This window comes from Pichia membranifaciens, assembly GCF_001661235.1.
Source record: "Pichia membranifaciens NRRL Y-2026 unplaced genomic scaffold PICMEscaffold_5, whole genome shotgun sequence".
In the NCBI taxonomy this organism is placed as follows: Eukaryota; Fungi; Ascomycota; class Pichiomycetes; order Pichiales; family Pichiaceae; genus Pichia; species Pichia membranifaciens.
In genome coordinates this window covers 457,850-475,016 of record NW_017566986.1, presented here as the reverse complement: position 1 = coordinate 475,016, position 17,167 = coordinate 457,850, and the positions used below count along the sequence as shown (strand labels likewise).

At 46.3% G+C, this 17,167-nt stretch overlaps 8 protein-coding genes across 8 annotated transcripts in view; 2 read left to right on the top strand and 6 right to left on the bottom strand.

Annotated features, from left to right (window-relative positions):
* Nucleotides 1-26: 26 nt before the first annotated feature.
* Nucleotides 27-4,820, bottom strand: PICMEDRAFT_17578 (hypothetical protein). The gene has a single exon (XM_019161654.1). It carries the CDS (start codon nucleotides 4,792-4,794, stop codon nucleotides 190-192), a length of 4,605 nt encoding a protein of 1,534 aa, XP_019016194.1. The 5' UTR covers nucleotides 4,795-4,820; the 3' UTR covers nucleotides 27-189.
* Nucleotides 4,821-5,134: 314 nt separating this feature from the next.
* Nucleotides 5,135-5,477, top strand: PICMEDRAFT_17577 (hypothetical protein). Its single transcript, XM_019161652.1, has one exon. It carries the CDS (start codon nucleotides 5,146-5,148, stop codon nucleotides 5,344-5,346), a length of 201 nt encoding a protein of 66 aa, XP_019016193.1. The 5' UTR covers nucleotides 5,135-5,145; the 3' UTR covers nucleotides 5,347-5,477.
* On the bottom strand, nucleotides 5,135-8,228 carry PICMEDRAFT_17575 (hypothetical protein). Its single transcript, XM_019161651.1, has one exon. The coding sequence runs from the start codon at nucleotides 8,191-8,193 to the stop codon at nucleotides 5,635-5,637; it is 2,559 nt and encodes an 852-aa protein (XP_019016192.1). The 5' UTR covers nucleotides 8,194-8,228; the 3' UTR covers nucleotides 5,135-5,634.
* A 204-nt stretch (nucleotides 8,229-8,432) lies between these two features.
* Nucleotides 8,433-10,730, top strand: PICMEDRAFT_73866 (hypothetical protein; the record flags this gene model as incomplete). Its single annotated transcript, XM_019164611.1, has 1 exon — nucleotides 8,433-10,730. One exon carries the CDS (start codon nucleotides 8,433-8,435, stop codon nucleotides 10,728-10,730), a length of 2,298 nt encoding a protein of 765 aa, XP_019016191.1.
* A 100-nt stretch (nucleotides 10,731-10,830) lies between these two features.
* Nucleotides 10,831-11,691, bottom strand: PICMEDRAFT_73865 (hypothetical protein; the record flags this gene model as incomplete). Its single annotated transcript, XM_019164610.1, has 1 exon — nucleotides 10,831-11,691. The coding sequence occupies one exon, from the start codon at nucleotides 11,689-11,691 to the stop codon at nucleotides 10,831-10,833; it is 861 nt and encodes a 286-aa protein (XP_019016190.1).
* PICMEDRAFT_165888 (hypothetical protein) lies at nucleotides 11,535-14,564 on the bottom strand. Its single transcript, XM_019161269.1, has one exon. The coding sequence runs from the start codon at nucleotides 14,425-14,427 to the stop codon at nucleotides 11,845-11,847; it is 2,583 nt and encodes an 860-aa protein (XP_019016189.1). The 5' UTR covers nucleotides 14,428-14,564; the 3' UTR covers nucleotides 11,535-11,844.
* A 76-nt stretch (nucleotides 14,565-14,640) lies between these two features.
* PICMEDRAFT_17573 (hypothetical protein) lies at nucleotides 14,641-16,500 on the bottom strand. The gene has a single exon (XM_019161650.1). It carries the CDS (start codon nucleotides 16,225-16,227, stop codon nucleotides 14,701-14,703), a length of 1,527 nt encoding a protein of 508 aa, XP_019016188.1. The 5' UTR covers nucleotides 16,228-16,500; the 3' UTR covers nucleotides 14,641-14,700.
* Nucleotides 16,501-16,774: 274 nt separating this feature from the next.
* Nucleotides 16,775-17,167, bottom strand: part of PICMEDRAFT_12813 (hypothetical protein) — a gene marked incomplete at both ends in the record, with an annotated part of 1,846 nt that continues 1,453 nt past the window's right edge. The window contains one exon of the mRNA XM_019159970.1: nucleotides 16,775-17,062. Coding sequence (XP_019016187.1) covers nucleotides 16,775-17,062 — 288 coding nt within the window. The remainder of the gene's footprint in view (nucleotides 17,063-17,167) is intronic.

Genomic DNA, 17,167 nt, shown 5'->3' with positions numbered 1-17,167 from the left:
CTAGTTGACCTTTTGATAGAAATCTATTCCAGACTTCAACAACTTCCTAATAGTGGAAATTTTATACATTGATTACGTAACATACTTTCATGTTTATGATGGCATATGAAAGTGAACAAACAGTAGTGAATGCTACTATAAAACATAAGTTAAGAATATAATACGATAGTAAATATGTAGTAAAACAGGCTAATCATCATTCTGGTCATCGCTCAGTCTAAACTCCGAGTTGTCTGCATCTAGAACCGGCTCATCAGTCCCAGCTGATGATGGCTCGTCACGGTAACCGTTTCCTTCGTGAGAAGTTGTAAATTCATCAAAATCGTCATGATTTCCACGCTCGAGAAAACTGTCGATCTCTCTAGCATCTTCGTCATCGTTCAAATCTCCAAACAAAGAATGGTCATCATCTACCATGTCATTGAAAAATGCTCCAATGCTTCCCGTACTTTGGCTTGATGGGTTACGCCCCGTGACTCTATCGATTAATTTTAATCCACTTCCGTAAAACTTTGACATTAGCTGAAAACTAAAAACACCAAACCTAATAATTGTGTTGACTATTTTATCGAACTTGTTTTCTTCAATCAATTGTAAGTTGTCGTCCTCGTCAAGACGGATTTCGCCAAGTCTGCTAAATCCGCCGTTTCTACGAACGCCACGTACGTAGATGACAGCAATGGGAATGGATACTAAAACAATAAGTTTGAGTAAAGAGGTCCAAAACAACCCCCAACTGCCATGTCCAACTTTTTCACTTTCTTTACCAGGACAAGGATGAGAATTCCATTTATCAAGGTTCACTCCTCCATCACAAGAACTTTGCGCCAACTTTCTGTAGCCAGTAGGTTCCCACCACTCATTGACGTCACCGCTAGAGCAAACTTCATCACCTTTCAAAGAATCCAATCCTTTCACCAATCTGCAGGTACTATCAATGGCTAACTCAAAGTTGTAGTCACACTCATAGTCGTCTCGTGTGCATTCGCAATTTTTAACCACAGTTGATCCCAAATAAAGCGGTGCCCTTCCAATAAAACAATCACTTTTAGCCTTTCTGCGTAAGTATGATGTCTCACGGCCGAATAAGCAGGAACTTTTCAAAGTAGGATGTTTTGGAACAAAATACTCGTAATCATCGGATGGCTCCAGTGAACTGAAAGGAAGCATACATTGCCTCGAGTAAACTTCAGTGAAATCGATTGAAATAATACTGTTGGAAACACCTTCATCTTTAACAATTAGAATGAATTTCAAAGAATTATCAGAGGGAACAGTTGCAATATCTTCTACCAAATATTTCTTGTCGGGAGAGAACTGATAATCAATCCAACTTTCACCAAGATCAAGAGAATATTGAAGTGTATCGACTTCAGTTAAAGTTTGAACAATAACTAAAATTGTACCCTGATCACCAAATTCCCAAATGTAATGACCCTTTGCAATTTCCTTCCAAGAGATACCTGCATCTTTGGTAAAGTATAAGCCAATATCATCGTCATCTAAGGATGAAAGAGATGTACCAACATTACCCAAGCCAAACATCATTCCGATGGCAGAACCTGATGAGAAAGAGTCACGAGATGGATCTAGCCTTTCAGTATATGAATGTAAATGCAAGCTGCAACCCTTGCAATTTATGTTGTTTCCACTAGAGTCTTTCGAAGGTGGCGATAAAAGTAGCCACGTAGCGGCATCGCTGTGTGAAATTTTAGTCACCAATTTCTTATCAGCCCCGTTTCTAACATCTTCAGGATTTATTACAACATTGGCAAGAGATAAACCCTCCAAGCCTTGCACACTTTCAAAGTCCACAAAAGCGTCTGAATTTCTGTTCACATAATTAAGAGCAGTAGTTAACAAAGTTCCATTATAATTTGCCTTCAACAATGCACCAAACTCGTGTTCCGGAGCGTCATGAGTTGTCAAATGGAGGAATAATTCATCAGAGTTAACATCTAAAATGGTATAAGCTGTCTGTCTTTCAACTGTAAGATCTTGAGGAAAGTGGACTTTTGCAAAAGTTTTACCATCAACAGAAACATGAGCTGTAAGCGATTCTTCATCTGTTAGTTCTGCAACAACCATAAATTTGCCGCTAGTAGTAAAGCCAATTATTCTCTCGAATAGTACCTTTGGTTCCGACGCAAAGCTGTCCGTTGTTGATATCAATCTATAATAAGATTCTCCACTAATTGATTGTGAGCAAATTATCTCCGTTTCAGGATAGTTATAATGCTTAGCATCAAAAACACTCTCCGCAAAAACACATTGTTGAATGTCAGATTTGAGATCGTTATAGGTATATCCATTATCTTCGGTTATAGATGCATAAACTTCACAATTATTCGAGGCATCACAGTTAATATGTGAATATAAGATGTGCACATCTGGACTTTTTGAATCAAACGACATTTTGTATGCACTATAGCCAGTAGATGTATGGGGAGCGACAGTAACTCCAAATGTGTTGCCTCTGTCCTTGGAGAAAAAGATTTTTCCTGTATCAGATATCAAATGAACAGAGTCTGGCCAGTAAGGATTGGTGTATAAATATAATATAGACTCATCTGTCATTTGATCAAAATATTCACCATCGTAGGATATATAAGCTTTTCTGGAAGCTGTCAATACAATCAGAGTTTCTGTCTGAAACTCAACTTTGGTTGAATTTTTATTCAAATATTGGTAATACATGATATTTTCTTTGAAAGAGTTGAGTTTCACTCTTACTGCCTTCAATTTTTTCTCAGCAAGGGCATCTTTGCAGTTCAAGGTATAATCATCAGTCAGAGGTTTGTAACCATCTTGACACAAATTTCCGGATGTAATTCTTCTTGTAGACAATTTAACAGATGACTTACCCGTTTCACAGTAGTGTGCCAAAATGGGTAATACTGGCTCACACTCACCGTTGCTATTCTCTTTGAAACCAGAGCTACACTCTGAATCTTTGATTGTACAAACGCAGGACTGTTCAATCACCTCAAGATCTTTGTAATTCAGGTTGAGAAAACATTTGGAGTCGAGCTTCCTTCTGATAAACTTTTCGGAGTGTCCATACACACACACTGGTTCTTTCGTTTTAGGATCGACCCTCGGGAACCATTCCTCCATGTCTGACTCGGTACATGTCTTATCAAAAGCGCCCTGGAAGTCAAAAACATTCAAAAGTGATTTTTTGCTCTCAACATCAATACTCAAAAGAGCAAACGTTTTGTCGGTGTTATCTTTGTTATTGACAAAATAAAGAGGAACAATTTTAGAAGGTAGGGGTACTTCGGTCCAGGTCTGCCCCTGGTCTAGTGAGTAAGAAATAGATTTCGCTGATTTATCGGCCTTTCCTTCCATGAAGTACTCCACATTAACCGGAACAGTGACCAATATATTTCCTAAGTCACCAAATGCAAAAACCGTAGGAGTATCACTAACTTTTTGCCAAGATAACCCACCATCTCTGGATACAAATGTTTTCAGTTTATCGAACGAATGGTCAAGGTATTTTCCAACGTTACCAACTCCAAGTTGAATACCTGGAGTTTCACCTGTCACCAGATCACCATTACCCGCTCTCTGCGTAAGCCATGCAATATGAAGCGAACATTCATCGTCATTGTTACAGGATTCAGAATCTGTGATATTTAAGTAACTCCAGTTTTCACCATCGTCAAAGGTAATCATCGATTTAGATTTTGGAAATTGCATACCGTTGTATTCTACATTGTGAGAGGCCACCCAGACACCGTCTAGCGTTTGAACCTTGCTGATAAGGGACATACCCAGTATATTCGAAAACACGTCTCCAAAAATCTTTTTAAAGTATCTTCCGTCAGAATCAGATCTAAAGATGTTCGAAGATGCCATACCATACCCACTGTTCCTCTCAAAGACAGAGATATAGAGACTGTCGAGAGTAGAGCCTAGAACGTTGAACATCCACCCTTTTTCATGGTCTTCAAAAAACGCCTTATAAAAAGACTTACCGTCTTTTGAGGTGTAAAGAGCACTGAAGTCTGCTAGATATCTGTCTTTGCTGGCTTCCACTATCACAAAATTTTTGACAACAGTAATCTTTCTAGCATTCAAACCATCTAGGTGTGACACATCGCTAGAGATCAAATTATCAAAGAAGTCATCTGTCGTAGCAAGCTCAGAAGATTGTAATACATTGAATGAATTCATCTCGTTCATGATACAGATTATGTGCTCATCAGGTCCCTGAGTGAACTCGGGATTTATTTTTGTGAAAGTGCATTCGCCCAAATTGTCAACTTTTACCTCTGCAGGAACCGTCTTCAGCTTATCCTTGGAATAAAAGGTTTGTTCTACTACTGTGTAATTGTCAAAGGATATGAATTTGAAGAGCATGTAGTCATTGTTGGCATAGTTGATTTGAGCATTTCCAAAGACACTATCGGTCACGGGGAAATCCACATAGTCCCAATTCTCACCCTGGTCAAACGTATACATCGTCTTGCCGCTTGAGGTGAAAATCATTGCAGCGTTGGGCTGGTAGGTAAATTCCTGAATGCCTGTCACTCTTGGCTCATCGCCGTTTTCGTCAGATAGAGGCAATTTGCTCCAGTTCTTGCCCGAGTCTCTCGAAAAATAGGCTCCATCAAAAGAATGTAGTAACAGCTTTGATGAGTCTTCGAAGTGTAAGATATCGCCCACGTTGTCGAATTCAGATGTAGTAATTTCTGGAGACCATGTCGGGTCGTCTGCTGCAACGACGTGGAGTGCCATCAGCCACCATACCAATACCGTGCAAAGGCCAGAAAGTCCGGTATTCATTGTGTCTGTGTGTGTTTTCTGTCTCTATCAGACCACGTTAGATTCTAGAGGCCTATTCAGTTCTGCTTTCAACGCAAAATGAAAGCCTCCTCCAATCAATACTTCCGTCGTGGTGAGCCCGGCCAAATCATGGGGCCGCCACGCAATGCGTCGGTTCTCGCCTCCCCTCTGCAGCTACGCCTTTATTGAAAGCTTACATATTCTTACACGCTACACAGCGACGTCGTGGCTTGTCACACTTCCCATCCAAAGCGGGGGACAACAACACCCTCCAAAGAAGCACTCTGTGCCGTTATACGCAGTGACCGACCGCCAATGCCGTCCTCTTCCTCGTCGAAGACCCCGGCCGCAATGCATTGTATGAACACCACCCGATCCAGGAAATGCACTCTCACAATCGTCTCTGATGCTGAGACTACCTCACTCGTGAGTATATCGAACTCGATGGCTTCACCCAAGACGCCCTGTTTTTGCTGGAGACACTTGAGGATAGCAAGTTTCCACGTGTTCACATCGGCCTGTTCCGTTCCTGTTCTGTCGTACTGGTGTTAGTAGCTCAATTCCGAAAAGCATATAAAAATGAGTGTGATGAAAACTTACATTTGCAACCGCACATAGTACCACTCTCTGTGTTTGCTTTTCAGCACCCATTCATCACTGTTCATGCCTCTGTTTGTCTGCACACTCCGTTTTGTCGGAGGTCTTTCAGGTCCTGCACCCTCCTCTCTGCGATCAGATAGTGCAGTGTCTTCTTCCGGGTCCCTCGCACAAAAGATTTTCGGCCCGTTTTGGAACTCGAGACTCACATACCAACTTACTGACTTTAAACAATGATACACCCTACAAAACGCCGCTCTGCTGGAGCACGTTGCCCGAGTTGAGGTCTAGGGTAGCCTCGAAGATGGCAGTGACAATCACATCCCACTCTAAAGTGACGTACTTCATCCCGCTGTTCTTGCAGGCGGTCGTGAAATGCTTCTGTACGTTCTTCTCTGCCGTGCTGCAAACTAAGATGGCAACGTCGGACACCCCGTTTACATTCTTCTCCACATTGGCAGCTGCGGTCTTGGTGGTTTCTTTGAAAAGGAAGCACTGCTTGCATCCGAAAGCCTTTAATATGCCCTTGAGCGTATCGAAACCACCGGCCAGGCCTGGCGATAAGTTGAACACAAACCCTTCGAAAAGCCCCTTTCTTGGTCTCTTCAAGTACTCAATGGCCTTTTCTCTTGTAGTGTTTGTGCGAAAAAGCCGTTTCGGCATGATGTCCTTTTCGTAGTCTACATGCTCCCAGATGTCGTACTTCTCGATCTTGGGCGAAATCGAGTCAAAATCACCAACCTTCTTGACACTGTCCAAGGTGCCCAGCACATCGCTCAAAAATAGGGGCTCGAGAAAGTATTCGGGGCTGTATGAGAGTGCTGTGAGAAACTTTTGAGTACGAAGTAAGCTCGGAGCAATGATGCAGTTGATGGTTTTGTTGGCGTTCTCAACAATGTTTATTCCAACTTTTCTTAGCTCTCGTTTGTCTCCCACGGAGAGGGAACCATCAAAACCTGTAACAATTGCGGTGATGTTGTAGGGCTTTTCGCTTTTGACAGTTTTTTTGGTTGCTATCCTTTTGTTTTCTTTGGGTTTTTGATCGTTCTCCTCGACTGAGATAGCCTTTCTCTTGGTAGGAACAGATTTTGCTGGCTTCTCACCATTTTCTTGGATTTGCCAAACGCTATCTGGCTCCTCACTTTTCTTTCCTTCTGGATTCTTCTCTTCGGGTATCACTGCTTTCACTGCCGTTGATGCTTCCTCTTGGAGTGCTTTTCTATCTTCATTTCCTCTTCTATTTCTTGTTCGTACACGACTTTCTGGGTTTGCAGGAATTGTTTTTGCTTCCGCAGGCTCTGATAATACCCTTTCTTTTTCCTCAACTTCTTCGAGACCCTTTGGGTCATGGCTGCTTTTCTTCTCCTCTATACTGTTCATTTTGGTTTTCTTATTACTCTGAGTAACTTCAATGGAAGCAGAGTGTTCTTGATTATTTCCAACTTTCCTCTTCAGGACACCAATGTCGCCTTTTTCATCCTGCAGTTGGGTTTCAAAGTCATGCTCTACGACTTTCTCTTGCTCTTTGTTTTTTCCCTCAAAGGTGTACTCAAAGCCATTAAACTCAATGTCTCCAATGAGCCTTACACCTTTGGCGTCTCGTGGCAAATTCTTATACTCAGAAACGTCCATTATCTTCCAGTTTTTGAACGAGTCTTCCACCCACATGTGATTCACAATTTTCACGTTCCAAGACTTGGCAAACTCAAATTTCTTGCCAACACTTTTAGAAGCAACTAAATGTGTATTTGTAGATTTCATGGTTTTACTGAACTTCCCTCCCATCCGCATGGTCAGTTCTTCGATGTATATCCGAGAGTCTCCAGTGTAATTGGTAGTAGCAATTAACGTCTCGGCCATTCCAGAGATCGGATTGCGATTCACAGGATAAAATAGCAGAGAATCGTAAGGCATATTATTCTTTTTATGGAATAACAGGGAAAATAAATAATCAAATGTTTTCTGTTTGTAAGACTTGTCAATCTCATTGTTAAGATATCGGGTCAAAAACACTCTTTCTCCAGCCTTATCTCCATCATCAAACATGGTAAAATATGACCTCATAGTATCTGAGATATTGAGATTATCAGATAGTGCAAAGTTCAATCCGGAAAGGAAGTCAGGCTTTTGAATCACTACTTCTTTCCCTTTTTCAGCTTTTCCATCATTAAAGGAGTACAATGATTCGGGCAATACACTACTCTGCATTATGCTATGGAAAATCCAATCTACTTTGACAATTTTGACAATTTTTCCTGAAGGATTATACTCGTTAAATGCCATGATCAATTTGGTGTTGTCATCTTCTAAATCATTTGTCACGTAGTGAGTTAGTGACTTTTTTAAATCATCAAGATAGATGCCGCCAAAGGTTTTTACTCCGATCTTCAAAACCTCTTTGTCATCATCTTGCAATCCTCCACCTGCTGCCAATATCACATCTTTGAAAAAATGTTTAGGGTCGGGTGAGTAAGACCTCAACGGAATTACTCTTTTATTCTTGATCACGTCTTTGACCCATTGAGTTGTCACAACAGGTATCATCAAACTATCGACAATGACATCATATTTGGGAAAATCAATTACATTTGAAACAACATGTGTAAACTGGCTAAGCTCATATCTGCTCATTTTTTCTAGCTGCTTGTAATTGAACTTTTTCATCGCATCATCACTATTTAATGATTCTATCGAGTCTAATCCGATCTTCAATTCCTCGAGAGCGGCAGAGTTCATTCCATTTTGGGCAGTTCCTTCAACAGCAAGAAGCTGAACATCACCTAAAGTAGTCCCCATTGCCATTGTATGGATGAAATTTACCCGTGTTTGGACCTTTGTCAAAGTCTGGACCATCCTAGATGATTTAACTGATTGTGTTCAGCCTTTGAAGAAACAAAAAATAAAATTCAAAAATAGACGCGTTGCAATTCCAAACACTTTTTCTGGTCATATTTTTTCTCGTACTTGTTCGGCTAGGATAAGTTCTTTTGTGGACATTGTTAGAGGATAATAAACTGTGTCAACTCAGCAAGGTGAATGTGATGTCAGGTGTGAAAAGAAGGTTATCAGTTGATGAAACTGAGACGAAGCAACAGTTTACTGCTGCAAACATCTTGAAATCTGCCTACGAGTCAAGCATCAATGAATTAAAAACTCCCGATTTTCATATCGCAGACTTGGATGAGCTTCATTATTTCCAGCAAAGAAAACGAACTGAGTACGAAAATGCCTTACGTAGAAATAGATTTAATTATGGACAATGGATGCGATATGCACAGTTTGAAATCGACCAGAAAGATCTACGACGAGCAAGGTCTGTTTTTGAAAGAGCTCTTGAAGTTGACTATAAAAATGTATCCATGTGGGTAAGATATATACAGGTAGAGATTAAAAACAAAAACATAAATCATGCAAGAAACTTACTGGAAAGAGCAACAAAATTACTCCCAAGGGTTGATAAACTATGGTATATGTATATCACCATCGAGGAGACGATAGGGAATATTGTTGCCGTGAACGAGATTTTTGAGAACTGGTTGCAATGGAAACCCGTCAAAGACGTATGGATTCATTATATTGAGTATAAGGAAAGATATGGAGAGTATGAAGATGAGCGTCTGCTCTTTGAAAAGTTTGTAACTACTTTTTGTGAGAGTGAGACATGGTTAAGATGGACTACATTCGAGAAGAAGCATGGCGACTTCACCAACGTTGAAAATGTTTTCAAATTAGGTGTTAATGCATTATTTGCAAAAAACAATCTCACATCACAATTTCTTATAGCATGGATCCAATTCGAACACTCGCATAAAAAGTTTGAAAAAGTAAGAGAGTTGTATAAGTTTGGGTTCAAAGCGTTGAACGCAAAGGAAACACACAACTTACAAAAATTTCAAACCGATTTTGAGAAACAATATGGAGTCGACAATGAGAATGTCGAGAAATATGTCTTGTTGAAGCGAAAGGTTGTTTACGAAGACCAATTGGCGAAAGTTCCTACAGATTATGAAACATGGTGGACGTACTTTAACCTGCTTATTGATTCCGAGCTTGAAATATCTAACGACAAAATTCGAGAAAAGTTTGAGAACGCTCTTGGAAATATCCCCCAGGACTTGGAGCACCAGCACTGGGTGCCGTATTGTTATCTATCCTATCGATTTGCTTTGTGGGAAGAGTATGAAAATAACAGAATAGATAATGCTAAGCGCATATATGAAAAACTTATAAAACTGATTCCTCACAAAAAAATTACAATCATTGACGTTTGGTATAAGTATGCTGACTTTGAGCTTCGAAATTTTGATGTAACGGCAATGAGAAAAGTTTTAGGCCAAGCTATTGGTCTTGCATCAAATGAGGATATAATTTTGCACTATATCATGCTGGAAATCAAATTGAAATACTTTGACAGAGCAAGAAAGTTGTTTAACAAGCTAATAGAATTGTATCCCAAGAACTGGAAGAATTGGCTAGAATATTTTGGTTTTGAAGATTCTTTAGGTAATGATGTGCGAAGCAGCAACATTATAGAGATCTCCATATTTGAGAATTTCCTTAGCCCTAAAGACAAAGTTAAAATGATTGGATCAGTTGTTGACCAGTTGATTGAGAACTACAACTTCAACTTGGCCAGGCGATTGTACGAGTACAAAGTTGAGTTAATGGAACAAGATGTTGGAGCAATGATCGAACGCTGCTTGTTTGAATTGAAAGTCCCTAGTCAAAAACAGATTGAGGCATACGACAAGAGTAAGAATAACGGCACTGATCAATTTGCATTTGTTGTTGATGAAGATACGAAAAACAGGGTGCGCAATGAATACGACCGTTTTCTCAAAGTCATGAAGTATTCTGAGAACGTACAGAAGAGGATTGTCCTTTTGGAATCGTGGAAAAAATTTGAGGAGCAGTATGGGGATACGGAGAAGGTGGAAAGTGTTGTCTCAAGGTTGCCTAAAATTATACGAAAAACAAGGAGTGTTGAAGGGGAGGACTTCCAGGAAGAGTACATTGAGTACGTTTTTCCCGAGGATGTGAAGGAAATTCAGGAGCAGGTGGATGAGTTTGAAGCAGAATTTGTGAACGAGCTCCAGGTTGGTATAGATAATGAGAAGGAAGAATATAAGGAAGATGATGATGTTGTTGATGAAGAGGATGAGGCAGAAGACGACGCTAGTGACGGTGCTAATGCCGCAAAAGCTAAAGCGTTTCACTCTCGTTTTGCATCAGATAGCGAGGGAGAGGAAGCCGACCAAGACGAAGACGACAACGATAACGACGACAACGACGAAGCTGATCGAACGAGCAGTAGTTTCCGTGGCCGGTTCGAAGAGTAGGCTGCCATCATCATTATTTTGTTCTGCGTAAAGGTATTGATCGATCGAGTGAGCGTAAGATAGATATATAGAAAGATACAAACAGGTGCGGCTGCCCCGGTCATAGTTTGGGCTTTTCTAACAACTTCTGCTTCAAGACATCAGGGTACATCTCAAGGGTGTTGAAGTTGCCCATTTGCCAGAACCCGCCGTCGACCACCATCACCGTCCCTGTTATCCATTCGGCGGCAGGACTGAACAAGAATATTGTCGCGTTGGCAATATCCTTCGTCCGGCCCACCCGTTGCAAGGGGATCTTCGACTCAAAGTTCTTTTTGTTGGGGACCAAGCGGTTAAAACCCTCGGTGCCTCCAATAGGGCCCGGCGCTATGCAGTTGCAGCGGATCCCGATGGGTCCGAACTCCACCGCTAAGGCGTTCGACAAGGCATCGATGCCTGCCTTGGCTGCACCCACGTGGCTCTGGAAGGGGACGCCGTAGTAGTGGAGGGTGGCGGAGATGAACAACACCGACCCCTTGCTCTTCACCAACTCCGGATAACACGCCTTGACGGTGTTGAACGAGCCGAGGAGGTCGATGTCGACAACGGTCTTGAATGCGTTTGCCGACAGATGGTTGAAGTCGGACATGAAGTTCCCTGCAGCCCCGCAGATGACATAGTCGATCTTCCCGAAGGCAGAAACCGTCTTCGCCACCACGGCTGCCATCGACTCGATGCTGCGCACGTCACACCCGCCAAAGCCCACTACCTTCGCCTTCGCCTGTGCACCGATCTTCTCCAACAGCGACACCACCGAGTCCACCTGTTCCTGATCTCTTCCGACAATGGACACCGAGCATCCGAGCTTCATCAACGCCGCTGCCTGCTGTCTGCATATTGTTCCAGACCCGCCTGTGATAAGGCACGCTTTTCCCTGGAAAAGGCCCTCCTGCCATACTTTAAAATATTCGTGATTCTCCATCGTGTTTCTGTGTTGAATCTTGTGATCCGCAGAGTACATATCTAACAGTTGCTGGCTTCAGAGAGTCTTGACAGGCCCGTCAGCACAAACAGCCCTCCTTTTATGGGGGCCCCAGAGCGACCCCACAAGTTTCCCCGCTTTGGCATTCTGTCGCTAGGTTGACATTTTCTTCTTTTTGTCGCTGTTCCCTATCCCGTCATGCAGGCCGGTCATTCCGCCGTGGGCGTCGGAGTCAGCTTGCTCCTCAGTCTCCAGTGCCCGCTTACCCTTGTTACTTGAAGTTGACGACGATGATGGAGGATTAGCCGGCTCGAGGTTGGCGGTAGACACATCAGTATCGTTGTCCTCGTCGCCGTTGTTGTCTGTGGCTGCATCGCCCGGCTCGGAGGGCGGCTGTGGGAGCGCCAAGAGACTAACGCCGAGAAAATTCCCCTTTAGGATATCGTGGTAGTTGTCGGCAAGATACCTGCGCAAGAGCTGAAAGTTGGGCACCTCGAGGTTCTCGATGACGATGTTTAGGAAGTTGAGACAGGTGGAGTTGACGAGGTTGTTGTAGTCGTTAGATTCGTGCAGAATTTGCATGAAGCCGCTGAGTATGTCGTTCTCAATGATGTAGCGGGTGTAGAACTCATCGTTGAGCAAGACGATGTTGCGCAAACAGCGCACAGCGCTCAAACGCAACTGGTACTTGAAACGCGGGGCGATGAGCTTGTTGATGCCCTTCAACAGGTGGTTTTCGAGGATAAACGACCGGCTAAATACAGAGTCGTGAAACTTGGAAATGAACCCGAGAAGCTCGCAGAGGTCCTCGAGGGTGACCAAGTCTTCTCTGCTGTACGCCGCGTCTGGCGGGGTTTTGTCGTCCTCGATGATGGTGATTATCGGCTGGAACAGCTTGAGTGCCGACTTTTCGTAGAAGTCGCTGAAAAAGGAGTCGTCGACTAGCTCGCTGATGTTGACGCTATCGTTGATCAGCTTGTTGTTCGACTCGACCAGGTTGTTTGGGTCGATCAAAATCTTGATGGCTTCAAACGCCTGCGTTTTCAAGCCTATGTTTTTCTCGCCAATCAGTATGTTTATAAGGGTGTTCATTAGCATCTCCTCGTTGGAGTTCTTGAAGAGCAGTATCTCATGCTCGATAATAGTGACAATTACCTCGGTGACCAGGATTCGGCTTTCAATCTCCTTCTCTCTCGTGGAAAACTTGATCATCGACATCAACCCCTTGGCAATCAAGGCTTTGTAGAATTCGGTTCTTTGGAAAGGTTGCTGTGTTTTCGAGATAAGAACGAATTGGTTGATGAGCTTGATTCCATCTATTTTCCTCCGGTATTTTTCTAGACTTTTTTCGTCATCTTCTTCGTCTTCGTCATCGCCATATAATGCAAACAACTCTTTCAAAAAGCTGTCATTGTTCTGCATGAAGTCTAAGATCCGGCTTTCTTTGTTTTGAATCATTGTCGAAATACAGTTGAGTCCCGAGTCGTCTAGGAGTCTAGCCAGCACGACATCTTTCAAAAACCGCAAGACAAAACACTTTCTGATCTCTTCTTCTATTGCGTCATCGTTGACCTTGATTACCTCCTTGATCTTGACCTTTTCGTTCAAAAAGTCTCTCCAATTCATCTTCAGGCCGGGGAATTCCGGCTCGTATTCCAAAATGCCAACAACATTTTGCAATATATCTCCCTGAATGAGCAATTCAAAAATGTCGATCTCGTTGAAATAGACCAAGGTTTTGACAATGTCGCTGAGACAGTAGATGTTGGAGAGCTGGTGGTTGTCCTCGCAGGAGGTGAAGATGTGCGCGAGTTGAACCAGCCATTCGCCACCACTCTTCAATATTTGGCCGATGATCCTATTTTTGAACTGATTTATCGTTAGCATGTCCAAGATGTTCTCCAAGTTCTCGACGCTCGGGACGGGCAACTCGGGTGCCGGGCCGGCAATGATCTCTGTTATCTCTCCCTCGGCACTTTGTATGATGGCCACGAGGCTGATGTTGGGAGCAATTTTGTTGTTCTGGATCTCAATTAAGAACTCGCAGAGCTGCAGACAGCCGTCTGTTTCCTGGAACGACAACGCGTAGTCAGTTCCGTCTTCGTTAGTCCATACTATCAAAGTGTCCTGCTGCCGTTGGTACTGGGTGGAGCCTCGTATTGGGGAGTTTAGAAGAACGTCTTTCGGGTCAGACTCATTCACCACAAAAAAGTGCGGTATGGGCTCAAGTTTACCGCTGCAGTATCCAGTACCGCAGTCAACCCATTTGTCTGCAGAGAGTGTGTAGAGCTTCACCCTTCGTGGAGAATTATCTCCGCTATCACTGTTCGGATCGTCTCTGATGACTTGGTGTTCTTTGTACATTACTGTTGTTTCCTGGTGCTTTTCCTCTCCCTGAGAAGGCACCTGATTTGCTTTATCGGCCGTTGTTTCAGAATCTGAGACCGGATCTGCAATCTCTTCCATGTGAACCGTTGTTTCTGTATGGACAGGGTCCTCGGGGATCTCCTCCGGCCCGGTGAACACAGATGTTGTCGGCTGCAATTCCTGTGTCTGTACTTTGGATACAGATAACGGGGTGGGCGACAGTGGAGACATCTGTGTCGTCATTGTTGTCCGGGGTGAGCTGGCGCTATTCTCGCTGGCCGGTTGTGGGGCGGACGCTTTCTGCGGAGACTCGGGAAAGTCGTTCGCTGGTGTCTCTGGATCCGGGTGTGTTGTCGGAGCCAGCGTCATTGGGTGCTTACGCGGAAACAGAGACGGCTGGCGGAACTAACTTATGCCAACGAAAGGGTGGGTGCTGTCAGATGCTCTAAAGTCTGTTTGTGGTGATAATGGGTGCTCGCTGCTGGTGAGAAAAAAAGACAGAGAGAGAGAGGAAGAGAGAAGAAAACAGATATGGTTAAAGAAGGCGCACTTACGTCAGCGAGAAGACGGCGTTGTTCAAAGATACGGAAAGTTCATCATTAGAGGGGTTGAAGGAGAAATGAGTATAAAAGGAGGATGGCATCAGAACTTGCTTGGGTTGATGCCCTCCGGGGTGGCCAGAGGCCACTGGTACCTGTCGCGAGGCTCGTAGACGTAGCCGTGCTTCTTGACAAAGTCGGCCAGGCCGTCGGGACCTCGGGAGCCGTACGGGTAGAGGGCGGGCTGCGGGCCGTTGGGGCCCTCGAGGTACTGCAACAACGGGGTGAAGAGCTTCCAGCTGACGTCCAACTCGTCGTCACGGACGAAGTTGGAGTGGTCGTCCTCGAGACAGTCCTTGATGAGGGACTCGTATGCCTGCGGGATGTAGAACTCGGAGGAGTATCTGTCCTTGTAGGTTAGGTCGAGCTCGGAGATGGACACCTGGTTGGCGACGCCGGGGACCTTGATGTTCATCTTCAAGTACATGGCCTCGTCGGGCTGGATGCGGATGACCAACTCGTTGCGGGCGGAGTTTTCGTAGATGCCTGTGTGGACGGGCTTGAACTGGATGCGGATCTCGACCTTGCTTTCGTCGAGGGCCTTGCCGGCCTTCAAGATGACCGGGACGCCGTCCCAGGTGTCGTTGTGGACCTTGAGTGCGATGGCGGCGAAGGTGATGGCCCTGGAGTTCGGGGTGACGGTGTCGTCATCCAAGTAGGCCGGCTTGGAGCCGTCCGCGGAGCGGGAGTACTGGCCCACGAGGATGTCGTGGACGTCGATGGGCTCGATGGCCTTGAGGAGCTTCACCTTCTCGTCGCGAATGGACTCGGAGCCAAAGTCCTTGGGCTTGTCCATGAGCAAGAGGGTGAGGACCTGGAGCAAGTGGTTCTGCATCACGTCGCGGATGATGCCGATGGAGTCGAAGTAGCCGCCGCGGCCCTCTGTGCCGAAGGTCTCCTTGAAGGTGATCTGGATGGAGTCGATGTAGCGGTTGTTCCAGGAGGAGCCGAGACAGGTGTTGGAGAAGCGCACGGGGATCAAGTTCTTGACCATCTCCTTGCCGAGGTAGTGGTCGATGCGGAAGAGCTCGTCCTCGGACCACAGCGGCGCCAAGTCCCGCTGCAGCTGGCGGGAGCTGTCCAAGTCGTGGCCAAACGGCTTCTCGACAATGAGTCTGGCGTGGCCCTTGGAGCCCGGGTAGCAGTACTTCTTCAAGTTTGTCGCCACCACGGTGAACACGGACGGCGGCAACGCGAGGTAGTACAGCCGGTGCGACTGCGCCACCCCGCTGGCGGCGTCCAGCTCGTCCACCTTCTTCTCCAACGCCTCGAACCCGTCCGGCTTGTCGTACGCGGACCGGTGGTAGCTGCACAGCGCAAGGAACTCCTCGAGCGCCTTCACGTGCGCCTGCTTGGTCTTGTCGTACGAAAGGAACGGCGTGATTCTCTCCCGCAGACCCTGGTCCGACAGGTCCGACCGGGCGAACCCGATGATCTTTGTCGACCCTGCCAACCGGCCCTCCCTGTAGAGCCCGAACAGCGCCGGGAACGTCTTCTTCTTCGCCAAGTCCCCGGACGCCCCAAACACCACGATCACCGTGTTCTCGTCAAACCGCTTGTTGTCTGACATCCTGTGTGCTGTCTGTCCTGTCTGTTGCTGGTTGCTGGTTGCTGGTTGCTGGTTGCTGGTTGCCTGTTGTCTGCGTTCCGCCAACCCTGTTTGCTGAGCGGCAAAAAATTTTCAGCCTGAGCTAAAGATGACTACTGTGTCTGAGGATCCTGCTGAGCCCACTTGCCACTTGCCAACCCACACTGCATCTGCATCCCCGTCTCTTCCGCAACATCCTCCTCTTTCCACCACGGGGCACCAGCCCTCAGGCCTCTCTTCAACCACCCCTGGCCCGCCTCTCCCTGGCCCTCCTCTCCCTGGCCCCGTCCCACCGTCTCCGCCGCCCCCGCCGCCACTCCGAGCAGACCCCGTCTGCCTCGCCTTCGCTCTTGCCCGCTCTGCCACCGGCCCCGCTGCCGCCCGCCACCCATCAGCGACAGCTCCGGGCCGCGCCTTCTCCGGCCAGCACGCCTCCGGCGCGGCGCGGCCCGCACTGCTCCATGCCCGCTTGCTGCTGCTGCTGCTGCTTACTATACCGGCTATATGCTACTACACAAGCGTGGCCGCGCTACCATCCCGCCGACGCGACGGCCACCGCGGCCTCGGCGTCGGACTTAGCGCCCGTGGCGCCGGCCGCGCTGCTCGGAGCCCGCGCCAGCACCACGTCGTCCTGTCCGCCGCCGTACTGGGCCAGCCAGCGCTGCAGCCGGCGCTGCTCGTCGTCGGAGTCGGCGGCCCACGCAGGCACCTCGGCGTAGCGGGCGCGCGCGCGGGCGAGCCAGGCGGCGGGCGACACGGGCGGCGAGCCAGTGAGCTGGCCGCCGCCGTTGATGCACCCGCTCGGACAGGCCATCACCTCGACAAAGGGACAGTTGCTCAAGTCCACGGCGGCGCGGGCGGCGGGCGCGGGGGCGGCGGCGCCAGGGGCGGCGCCAGGGGCGGCGCCAGGGGCGGCGGGGCC

Bases quoted from the DNA above. Each gene is read 5' to 3' on its own strand.
- PICMEDRAFT_17578 (XM_019161654.1), bottom strand. From the start codon at position 4,794: ATGAATACCGGACTTTCTGGCCTTTGCACGGTATTGGTATGGTGGCTG.
- PICMEDRAFT_17577 (XM_019161652.1), top strand. From the start codon at position 5,146: ATGCATTGTATGAACACCACCCGATCCAGGAAATGCACTCTCACAATC.
- PICMEDRAFT_17575 (XM_019161651.1), bottom strand. From the start codon at position 8,193: ATGGCAATGGGGACTACTTTAGGTGATGTTCAGCTTCTTGCTGTTGAA.
- PICMEDRAFT_165888 (XM_019161269.1), bottom strand. From the start codon at position 14,427: ATGACGCTGGCTCCGACAACACACCCGGATCCAGAGACACCAGCGAAC.
- PICMEDRAFT_17573 (XM_019161650.1), bottom strand. From the start codon at position 16,227: ATGTCAGACAACAAGCGGTTTGACGAGAACACGGTGATCGTGGTGTTT.